The sequence below is a fragment of the Pteronotus mesoamericanus genome, unplaced genomic scaffold, assembly GCF_021234165.1.
Source record: "Pteronotus mesoamericanus isolate MK-2021 breed Mesoamerican mustached bat unplaced genomic scaffold, CSHL_Meso_final contig_68, whole genome shotgun sequence".
Classification (NCBI taxonomy): Eukaryota; Metazoa; Chordata; class Mammalia; order Chiroptera; family Mormoopidae; genus Pteronotus; species Pteronotus mesoamericanus.
Window position 1 is genome coordinate 2,351,096 of NW_026555234.1, and position 10,737 is coordinate 2,361,832.

Consider the following 10,737-nt stretch of genomic DNA (forward strand, 5'->3'; position numbering starts at 1 on the left):
TAACCACGGGCTGTGTGTGTTGCAGTGGGATCCCGCCGACGGCTGTCCCGCCCCCGGCAGCAGAGGCCCGGGCGAAGAGGTGCTGTACGATAACGCGGGCCTGTACGATAACTTGCCGTCTCCGAAAATCTTTGCGCGCTACCCGCCCGCCGACAGAAAGGCTTCTAGGCTGCCTCCAGACACACTGTCCTGTAACCATTACAAACGGCCCCCGGCCTGCGGGCCGCCTTCCGCTCAGTCTGTCACTAACACCTCTTCTGTGGGGAGGGCGTCTCTCGGGCTCAGCTCCCAGGTACAGCACTGCGTTCTCGCACGTTCTCGCACCCTCTCCGCGCCACGGTCCTCCCGCAGGGTTTGCCTCGATGCCGGCTTGTCGTGAGCGGGGCTGGGCCCGGGGGGAGCCTCGTAGAATCGGCGAGCACAGTCGAGGTTCGCCGCCCGGGGCCAGAGTCCTCGCTCCTGGCCAGCTCCCCGAGCCTCACCAGGCTTCTCCCTCCCATGTCCGGCTCACCCTCCGGTCTTGGGAAAACCCCAGCGATAATGTTTCCTTCCAAACAGCAAGGAAAGGTGCACTGCACGGAGTAGCTGCTTTCTGATCTTTAAACCTTGAATAGGACTCTTCAGAGCACCAGGGTATTTTTCCACGATGAGTATAAAAGCAGGCTCCCTAAAACCAAGGGGATAATAAGGATTTGGATGACTATTTATTGAACGATTACTTGATACTGACTATTGTTTGTCTCTCACCTCCTGATTGGAACAAATGGCAGCTTGTGAGCATAAGTACTAATTTTGTGTTTTCAAGCATTTTCAACCTAAGAGTTTTTCATTCTTTGCACAGAGCTTCACACCCTGTGTGAGAAGGGCTCTGTGAAGCCGGTGAGCGCGTGTTGGGCTATGCGTGTCCTTTCCCCCTGCCTTTTGGGTGTCTTTACTAAACATGTGCAGAGGGGTGGGGGGGACCTGGCGTTTCAGGTGCACGGAGCCCTTGCCAACGGGGTGCTGCCATCAGACCATGTGCAAGTTTCTGTTTGTGACTTTTAGTGACAGTGGCTAAGTCTGTTCAGTGAGGCTGGGGGGGTCAGATGCAGGCACCGCTGGCCTTGAGCTTCCAGGAGCACTGATGCCGGAAGCCTAGCAGGTCCCTTGTGGAGGCTCAGCAGGAGGCTCAGCAGGTGTCCGTGACTCGCTAAGTAACTGCACCAGACCAGAAGCTCCTCCTCCGCCCCCCCCCCCCCGCTGGGCCCCACCCCCTACAGCAGGAGGCCAGTGTGAGGGTGGAGGCGGGACTGGACGCAGCATCTGCCCATCACTGCAGCAAAATGCAGCATCCCTCGGCCTGCTGCAGTGCGAGAAGTAGGGTGCCGTTAAATTTTTAAGATCTGTGGTTGGTCAAAATTTATTCAAACTATTTCCATACCATGCGCCTCTTGCTGCCTTCCTGAGAGCCCTCAGTGAACCCAGCGTGGTCACTCACCCTGTCAGGACGTCAGCCCCGCCTCCAGCCCCTCCCCCGCCTGCGGCACTGGGTGCTCCGCTGCCGCGCCAGGGCCTCCGTCAGCATTCGGGGTTCCCCGGGGCTGTGTGGAGCTGCCCCTGCTACTCGCCGAGGACGGCCTGGGGCTCCTCGGGCCCGAGCCCCTCAGCTGGGCCCGACCCCCGCGGCCCAGCGTTCGGAGACCACGTTGGCGCCCTCCCCCGCCCGGTGCTTCCCTGTCTGCGCCAGCTCCTGCGTGCAGAGCCAGGGACGGCAATGTGCTGCAGAACAGAAAGCGTCCGTGTTTCAGGTCATTTGTTTTTCATTTTCTTCTCTGTTTCTTCCAACAGCTGAAGGGTAAAAAGCCCCCGGCAGCATCCAACGGGGTCACAGGAAGAGGCAAGGCCGTGGGCAGCCAGCCAAGGAAAGCCGCCTCGGCCACCGGTGTGACGCGCACGCCTTCAAGTGAGTGCCCTGCTCGCGTGTCCGGCCCAGCTGACGGTGCCACCAGCCCGCGGAGCCGGGCGGGCGTCTGCCCCCTGGAGCCCGTGGGAGGGCAGGGCCTGTAGCTGCGCCGCCGCCTCTCTCGCCCATTGGACAGGAGGGTGGCGCGGCCTGGGAGCCCGCCTTCGCGACGGCGGTCTGGGTGCACAGGAAAGACCAGCTGCTTGTCTGGCCCAGGACTGGTTACACTGACTTAGGTCAAGGCACCTGGAGGGGCAGGGGCCGCTGCAGGACCCTGGCTTTGAGTTGGGGGACCTCCGTTGGTGTCCCCGGTCTGTCGGTGACTTAGTGCCTTTGGTCAAGCTGCATGAACTCTCTAAACTCGGCTCCTGTATGGGGGATGTCGTCGATCGGCTGCGGTGGTTTCCCTGGTAAAACAGTCCGGCGGCCCTGGAGGAGCTGGGGTCTAGGCGCCCTCACGCCACAGGAAGCCCTTGTCCGCCTCTCCCGCCGGGCCTCGGGGCTGCCCCTGGGGCAGGTGCTGCCAGCTGCCCGTGGCCCACACCGCACGTGCGAGTGACCTCTGAGCGGTTCGGGGGCTCCCCGGGACTCCCAGCTGGTGTGTCACAGGACCACAGTGAGCACCAGGTTTTCGTTCAGACGGCAAAGCCAGCAGGGGACAGCCACGCAGAGACGAGCCAGACTCGGGTGGGACACTCGGCTCGCCTGGGCGCAGCGCCTCCCCAGTCTCCGGGGGACACTGTCAGCGCGGCTGTGTATGCTTCCTGGCTCTGGTGGCGCTGGCACCTCTGCACCGATTGGCAGCACAGCCCCTCCCACGCCCCGAGCGCCCTGGGCGCTCGGGAGGGTTTCCTGGGCGGGGCGGGGGGCGGGGCCAGACTCGAGCCCCTGAGGGGCTGGCTGTCGTTTCTGACTCCAGCTCCGTGGAGCCGGCAGAGGGGGCTGCACGAGGCCAGCAGCTCTAGGGGGCGCTGTCTGCCCCGCCCACAGGAACTGCCTCGGTGTGTCCTGCGAGGGGGTTTCAGAGTCGGGGGGTACACGGGGGGCTAAGTGGACCGGCCTGGAGCGGCTCTGCAAAGGCCCCCCGGCGTTCTGCACTGAAGCGATGCTCCGGCGCCCCCGGTGCAGCCGGTGCGCTCACGGCCTCTCACGGGGCCTGGGCCGCCCCGCGGGGCGAGCGGGCAGGCAGGGCCGGGGCCCGCTGTTGTGCGAGGCCCGAGTCACGAGGAAGCCTCTCTCCGTCGCAGGCCTGATTTTATTTCCCAGGTGATTTATCCCTCTATTTCATGAGACCTTCTGGAGGAAATTTTTATTAACTGTGGTGACACCTAATGGAGACAAATGAGAAAAATAATTGCATTCTGTGTTTTTGCTGACTTCAGCCAGTGGCCTTGTTGACTGGCTGGGGTTTGTGGCGCGGGGACGAAAAGGTGGGGCGGGTTCTGGGCTTGCTGGGGAAGCGTCGCAGCCCAGACGGACTTCAGCAGCTCACGTGCAGAGCGGCCGGCCCTGAGCCCCGGCCGCGCAGTCACCTCAGGCCGCTGCCTGCCTGGTGCCCTCCGTGCGTGCTGTGTTTCTCAGTGAGAGGCCGTGGAGGCGGCGTGGCGCCTGCCTTCCTCAGGGCGGTGCTCCACTGCAGCCGCCGGGGCTTGCAGCGCAGACCCAGGAGTCGGCGTTGGGGCGGGCGCGCCACGCAAAATGGCTCGCCTTCGCCCCTGCGTGGACAGGGCTCTGGGGATGCGGTCATCGCTGATGGTGTCCAGAGCTGCCGAGGGGTGCCCACCAAGCCCCAGGCATCACAGGCTTTTGTGAGATGGGTTTTAGGAACAAATGTCACACTTTAAAAACCCTACAAGATGGGTCTCGGTGCGTCTGCCTTGCAGAGGGGGGAGCTGAGGCCCAGGGAGTGGCGGCCACGGCCCCTCTCAGGCCCACTGCCTCTGTCGCAGGCTGCCATGCCGTCACTGCCCTCCACGGAAGCCACGCCAGCCCCGTGGGGCAGGGGGTGTGCAAATGCCCGCATGGGGCGCACGTGGGGTACGAAGTAACAGGGCTGCGTCGAGTCTGCTGCCCTGGGCTGTGACCAGGCCTGAGGCGGTCCACGTGAGAGAAGCCGGGGGCAGTGGGAGCTTCTGGAACGGTGGCCCTGCGTCAGCCTCGGGGGCTGCTGCGTACGTTTCCCAAGAGACCCGCCCTGAATTGTCAAAGGCCAGCGCAATCAGAGGGAAAGAGCGGGGTCAGGGCGCACAGGCAGCGTTGGCGATGGGGCAGCGTCGGCTGAATCCCTGAACGTCCCTGAGACCGCCTTCCTGTGCGTCCGCCCACTCGCACGCTGCGTTCAATGAGCGGCGGGCAGTGCTCGCGTGCTGTCTGCTGTGAGTGCTTTATGAACATTGACCGAATTCTCACACCAGTCCTGTGAATCATCCCCGTTTCCCAGATGGGGACGCTGAGGCAGGGAAAGATTAAGTGCCTCGCCCAGGCCACGCAGCCACAGGGGGCAGGCTCGGGCTCAGACAGAGGGTTGGGCTCCGGGCCCACCCTGTGCTGCGTCTCCCTTTCTTCATGGTTCTCTCGTTCACCACCCGGTATTACAGCGTGTTTGGTCCAGGCTGGTGTTTCTCGGGGCAGCAGCAGAGCGGGGCGGTGGGGCCGTGGGGCCAGCAGTGAGGGGTTTCTAGAAGCATTTTGAAAACCACGGAGAGTGTCGCAAACTCGTAGACAGCGTTTGCTGTGGGTGGCCTCGTGGCTTCGGGGCAGCCCGCGCACTTCAGCTGAAGTGCATGCCGGGAAGGGAGAGCATTCAGGGATTTCCCAGTATTCTATTTTCTATCTTAGAAGTTGTGTCAAACACCAGATAGCTTGTGCCGGTTCACACTGGTCCCGTTCTTTCCCTGTTGAGTTAACAAACTAGCCAGCGCTGAGTTTGTGTCACCCTGCGGGTTGACCGAGCCAGCTTTGTGAGCTGCCTTCTTTGTCCGACCCTGACTTCCCATCACTGCTTTTGTTTTTAAGATGCCGACCAGTACAAATATGGCAAGAACCGGGTTGAAGCAGACGCCAAGCGGCTGCAGACCAAGGAGGAGGAGCTGCTGAGGCGGAAGGAAGCCCTGCGGACCAGGCTGGCCCAGCTGCGGAAGGAGAGGAAGGACCTGCGGGCCGCCATTGACGCGAACGCTGGTAGGAGAGGCGCCGGCCTGAGCGCGTCTGAGTCTGGGCCCCTCTGTCGGCCACGGGGCCTCGCTGGCCGGGCTCTCGTCCTAGCCCCGGCTGTGCCGGGGCCTGCTGCTCGGACCCTGGAAGCACTACTGGGTAGCCAGCGCTGAGTGCGACAGGGTGGCGGGGCACCTCAGCCAGAGAGTGGTGCCTGGGGACAGGCGACACTCAGAGGCCCGGGGCGCTGGCCTCCGCACGGGCACAGGAGCCTCGTTCCCTGAGAAGGCAGAGCCGGGGGCAAGGCAGCGCCCAGTTCTCGGAAGGGGCCGGGGGGACGCCAGGTCAGCGGCAACAAGCCACAGAGAGGGCCGGGCGGGCAGGCGGTCCTGGGACCTGTCGGGGCCGGAGCCGTGTCCACAGGGCCTGCTTGTCCTTGCCGCAGGAGCTGGGCGGAGTCCCGGCGCTGGGGATGGAACTGCTGGAAGATGTGCCTCAGGTGCAGCCTGGGCCTTACCCTGGCCAGCGTGGGCTCCAGGTTTCCGAGCCACTGGCCTGGGACAGGGAAGGGCGAAGGCCGGCGTGGGGAGCCGTGAAGGCCCGCAGGGGAGGCGCCCGCCTCTGGGTAGCTCCGTGTGCAGGGCGGAGTTGGCGCACGTGCACAGCGGGATTGAGCCTCCCCAGCCCTGTGCCTGCATGACTCGCATGGAGTTTAAAGAGGAGGGGCAGGTGCTGGCCGAGCGGGGTGGCAGTAACTCAGAGGAGGAGGCAGGAGGCAGGCATCACGTGGAGCGCAAGGCCATCTAGGGGGGTCAGGTGCCGCGTCAGAGGGTTGAATGGGGGCGGGGGGTGGAGATGCAGGCTCAGACCAGCCTTTGGCCTCAGAAAGCTCCTCCCACGCTGTGGGCTCTGCCGTGCTGTGTGCGCTAGACCAGGGCCACGTGCACAGGCCGGTCAGCCCGTGGAGTCAGTGTCCTCACCTGTCCAGTGGGTATGGGACCAGCCTTCCTGTGTCGCTGCCCCACATTTCAAATAGTGTGACATGAGTGCGCCCAAAACTAACATGCCCCTGCTCTGTGGGGACGCAAGCTGTGTCTAGCTGCAGGGGCGAAGGAGGTGGCTCGAGAAAGTGGCGGAAGGATGAGAACATAGAATACTCAGGCTTTTCACGTCAGTGGCCCCCTGGGAAGCCGTGTAGCCCACGCAGTAGGAACACACCAAGGCCCACCTGGGGGACACAGGGTCCCCTGCTTTCCGGGCCCCTGTCCTTCCCCCCGCAGCCAAGCAAGGGTGAGGAGAGGACGCTGTTCCCTGAGGGACAGCCAAGCGTCAGTTTCACAGAAGGACACAGGCCCGGGGGCTCCAGCCGCCGGCCATCCAGAGTCCCCGCAGGCGCCCGAGGGCCAGCCGAGCGCGGAGACACAGCACAGGGTTTCTCTGGGCCCCCAGGCAAGAAGACGCAGCTGGCCCTCGAGGAGAAGCTGAAGGTGCTGGACGAGGAGTGCAGGCGGCGGGAGTCGGAGCGCGTCAGCCTGGAGCTGGAGCTGACCGAGGTCAAGGAGAGCCTCCGGAAGGCGCTGGCCGGCGGGGTCACGCTGGGGCTGGCCATCGAGCCGCGGCCGGGGGCCTCGAGCCCGCAGGTAACGTCCGCCCGCAGGCCCCACCCCTCCTGGGGAGACGCCCGTGTTCCTCTCTCGAGGGGCCCCTCCTGGTCCCCAGCCTCGTCCAGCACAGAAGGCGCACAACACATGTCGGCTCGGGACACTTTCTCAGCCAAGGGTCCCGGTCACTCGCACTAGAGGCTCCGTTGCTTCCTCGGGGCGTCTGCCCAGGGGCCGGGGCACGGCCTGTGTTCTCTCCTTTGCGAAATCCGACGGCCTGGGGTCCTGTTCTTCTTGTCCCCTTTGATGCATGTCCCAATTCGGTGCCAGTGCTCGAGACAAACATTCATTCACCGTGGCAGGGTTTTATAGAACGCCTAGCACGTGCTGCGCGTCTGCCCGGTGCTGGGACGGATCCAAGCACAGTCTGTGCCCTCTGCGCCTCGAGCACAGCAAATGGAAGCCATTTGTTTTGGTGGAATTGCCACCTTAATGACAGTCGTGTACTGTAACCCTTTGTCTTTTCCACGTGAATCCATCGAATCCTCGCCACCCCCCGAGTGACGGGTCACTGCTTCCACTTTACAGAGGAGGGACTCGGCCGCGGAGGAAGGGACCTGCCCGAGAGCAGGCCGAGGGCGCGGGACAGATGAGCTCAGCCCCTTCCCCCTGCCCCTGCCCCCCGCCAGCGCCAGGTGCCCACTGGTGCCTCTTTCCAAAGGCCCCTCCCCACCACCATGCGCGGACTGTGGAGGCGCCGAATCCTGCCGCCTGCCCCCGTCCCGCTGCCCAGAGTCCCTGCCGCACCCGTTTCCTGCAGAGGCCGTCTCCAAACTGCCCCGTCTCCAAGCCTGCCCTCCCCAGGGGCCCCCCGCACTCGGCAGGGCTGACTCCAGCAGCACAGTGGCCTCCCAGGACCACGCCCCTGCCCGTGGGCCGCTCCTTTCAGCGGCAGCTGAGTCTGCGTTGGGGGCCGCGTCTGAGGTTAGATCCTCAAGGCCATGGCGTTGCATCTGTCAAAGGGGTGACAACATCGCCTGCTGCCAGGACCTGCACGGACAGCCCTCGGCTCCGTGCCTGGCCAAGGGAGCGTGGGCCCGTTCACTCCTGCCCTGTCAGCAAGTGGCAAGGGGCTGCCCTGGGGCCCGGCAGGGACAGCGGGGAGCTGCTGCGTTCGTGGGGCATCTGCCCTGGTGAGGGAGGCAGCCGGGCGAGCGGTGCCGGACGCCGGTGAGGGCGGCGCGGAGGCCTGCGGCAGGGCGGTGGGAGGCAGCGCCCAGGGCCGGGGGGGGCACGGGCATCCCAGGGGCCAACGTGAGCGGGGCCCAGGGAAGCCAGTGTCAACTGGAGGCGGCAGTGAGGCTCTGAGCGCAGCCGGCGCGGGGCAGGCGGCCTTCCTCGGCCCGTCCTGGCCTCTGAGCCCCTCTGGGCCTTTGTTGGAGGTGAGCTGGAGCAGGACAGTTGTGTGGCCCTTTGACCTCCCTAGAGGGTGGGCTGAGGAATGACCACCACCCTCGGGAGGCACTGGGTCCCCAACCCTCCCTCCCCTCCTCCCCTCCCAGGCCTCCCAGGCCCGGCCCCACCTTCCCTCCTGCACCTTCGACTCTCCTCTCACGTCCTCTGAGCGTCAGGAGGCCTGTGGGTTTGGTCCCTGTGTTAGAAGACGGTTCTGCTGTGTCCCCGCTGCCCCTCCCAGACCAGGCTTCTGGAAACAGCCGCCCGTGCGTGGAGGTTCAGCCCACTCCCTTCTCCACGGCGGGGGCGGCCCTGCCCTGGGCCTGCCCTCATTGCGCCTCTCCCTCCCGCTCCGATTCGAGAAGCTTCTGCTGGGCCAGCTCCTGTGTCTGCAGCGACCCCTTGTTCTTCCCCGCCTCCCCGGGCCTCCCTCTTGCCCCCGGCAGCCCGCCTTTCTGTGCCCGCACAACCGAGCCGGCCCTCGGGGGGCTGGGGACCCGTGTGGGAGCAGTGCCCTCAGACGCGTGCTCACGGCTTCTGTGCTGTGACCGCCTCTCCTTGGCCGCTGCTGCCCGGCCTGGCGGCCCTCAGCGTCATTCCCGCCTGACTGCATACCCGGAGTTGCCGCTTGTCGGACAGGCGCATCCCCAAGAAGGGGCACGTGCCGGACCAGCCTCGCCGCTCCCGGCAACGGACAGCACGCGCCCCTCCTCCCCCAAACCCCGCTCGCTGCACCCCCCATGCCTGGCGAAAGCGTTTCCGCGTTAGCCGGACCCAACCACAGGGGCGCTGGGGCCCGCGGTCGGTAGCCCCGCAGGGGACTCTCCACGACCTAGTTTACTGGTCCTGGGAACACTGTTCTCCAAAAGCCACGCGCCATCCGGCCCGGCCAGGAGCCACAGGGCTCGCACCCCCCGTGGCAGCCAGGGCGTGACCCCTCGGGGGCTGGGTGGCAGTGGGCACCCCGACGGCCGGCGCCTGTCCCTGAGGGCGGCGTGCCAGCTCCCACGGAGGGGCTGCACGGGGCGACCCTGGCGCCTGACTCACACTTCGTCTTGCGCTCAGTCCTCAGGAAGCGCCCCCCTCTGGCCCCCTCTGGCCCCTGTGAACTGTGAACGGTCTGAGCCCCGGCAGGCCCGGCGCCTGCTCACGCCAGGGGGCCCACCCGCGTGTGCGGCTCCGTGAGCTCACGCCGTCGCTGTCACAGCTGCTGGCTGGTGCTGCCGCCGGCGGCAGGGCGGCCGCGGCCGCGCACTCCCCAGGGAACCAGCACGGGGCAGGTGGGGCGCGGGAGGGGCCCCGGGGGCTCGGGGGGCAGAGGGGGCCGACGGGCTCCCCTGGCCCCACTCCCCAGCATTGCCGGCAGGTTGGAGTGTCCCCTGAGCCTCAGTCTTTCCGTGAAATGGACGTTGAAAAGGCGCTCTTTGCCTTGGGCGCAGACCCTGCATGTCCCCTGTGTCCTCGTTCTAGTTGTCACCATTTTTGTCTATTCCCAACCCCTAGTTCTCCTTACATGCAAGCCATCCCCTGCTGGGAGGCAGGGACAGCCTGGGCTCCTCACACGGGTCTCCCCTCTCCGTCAACAGTCCCCGCTGAGCCGGCACCGGCCGCTGGAGAGCTCGCCCCTGTCCAGCTGTGAGACCAGCGACGCCGAGGGCCCGGTGCCCGTGAACAGCGCGGCCGTCCTGAGGAAGAGCCAGCCGGCCGGCAGCGCCCCTTGCCGTGGCCATGTGCTGCGGAAGGCCAAGGTCAGTCCCTCTGCACCCTCTGAGGGCGCGGCCCGACGGGCACAGACCCTCCAGCCTCAGGGCCTGGTGGGAGAGACAAGGCAGCCAGGCTCGTCCTCTGTCCAGTCCCTCGGCCCTCCCCCGCCTGCCCCTGTGACCGGCCTCCGGGCCCTGCCTGTGGGCGGGCCCCAGGCCCCTCCACCCCCAGGCACCGGGCGCCAGGCAGCCCGAGGCCTCGGCTGGGTGGCTGTGGCTCTCCATCCGAGGGCCGGGCTCCACTCTCCGCGCCCCTGCGGGGTCCTGGGTCCCCGCGCAGGTGCGCCTGCCTGGGACGGCGGCGGCCCCACCGCATGACCAGGCTGTGTGGTGGGCACAGCAGGGCGCCTGTCGACCTCATTTCTGGGCCGTGCGGTGACTCTGGTGTTTTGAGGAACCGCCACCGGCCCGCCTTCCACGGCAGCCCGCGCCCACCCTTCGGGTCACCCACAGGTCCCGTGTCCCGCGCCGTGCCGATTTACCTGTCCGCTCTTGCTCTCGCTTCCCCTGACAGGAGTGGGAGTTGAAGAACGGGACGTAGAGGAGAGCGGACGTCACCGGAGCCGGACACGGCCGCGCAGCCCTGCAGCAGGGTGCCCAGCGCCGACCCAGACCCTCACGGGTATTTTTTCTACTGTAGGACGGTCCCTTTAAAGAAATTTACCTGCAACCCTTGGTGTCCCACTTGATTTGTTAAGGACAAAAAGGGAGGAAAGGCCATGTGAGACAGCCCCCCGGGAGCAGGGCGGTGATGGCGCTCACCCACTCGCGCCGTCCGCCTGCTGCGGCCGGAGGGGCGGCGGGGCCCCGGGCGCGCAGCCTG

General features: G+C 66.0%; 1 protein-coding gene across 1 annotated transcript in view; it reads left to right on the forward strand.

Annotated features, from left to right (window-relative positions):
- Positions 1-10,455, forward strand: part of AFAP1 (actin filament associated protein 1) — an 88,032-nt gene extending 77,577 nt beyond the window's left edge. Inside the window, exons 14-18 of the mRNA XM_054581828.1 lie at positions 1,828-1,942; positions 4,958-5,122; positions 6,545-6,735; positions 9,738-9,899; positions 10,429-10,455. Of these exons, the coding sequence (XP_054437803.1) occupies positions 1,828-1,942; positions 4,958-5,122; positions 6,545-6,735; positions 9,738-9,899; positions 10,429-10,455 (660 nt within the window). The remainder of the gene's footprint in view (positions 1-1,827; positions 1,943-4,957; positions 5,123-6,544; positions 6,736-9,737; positions 9,900-10,428) is intronic.
- The last annotated feature ends 282 nt before the right edge of the window (positions 10,456-10,737 follow it).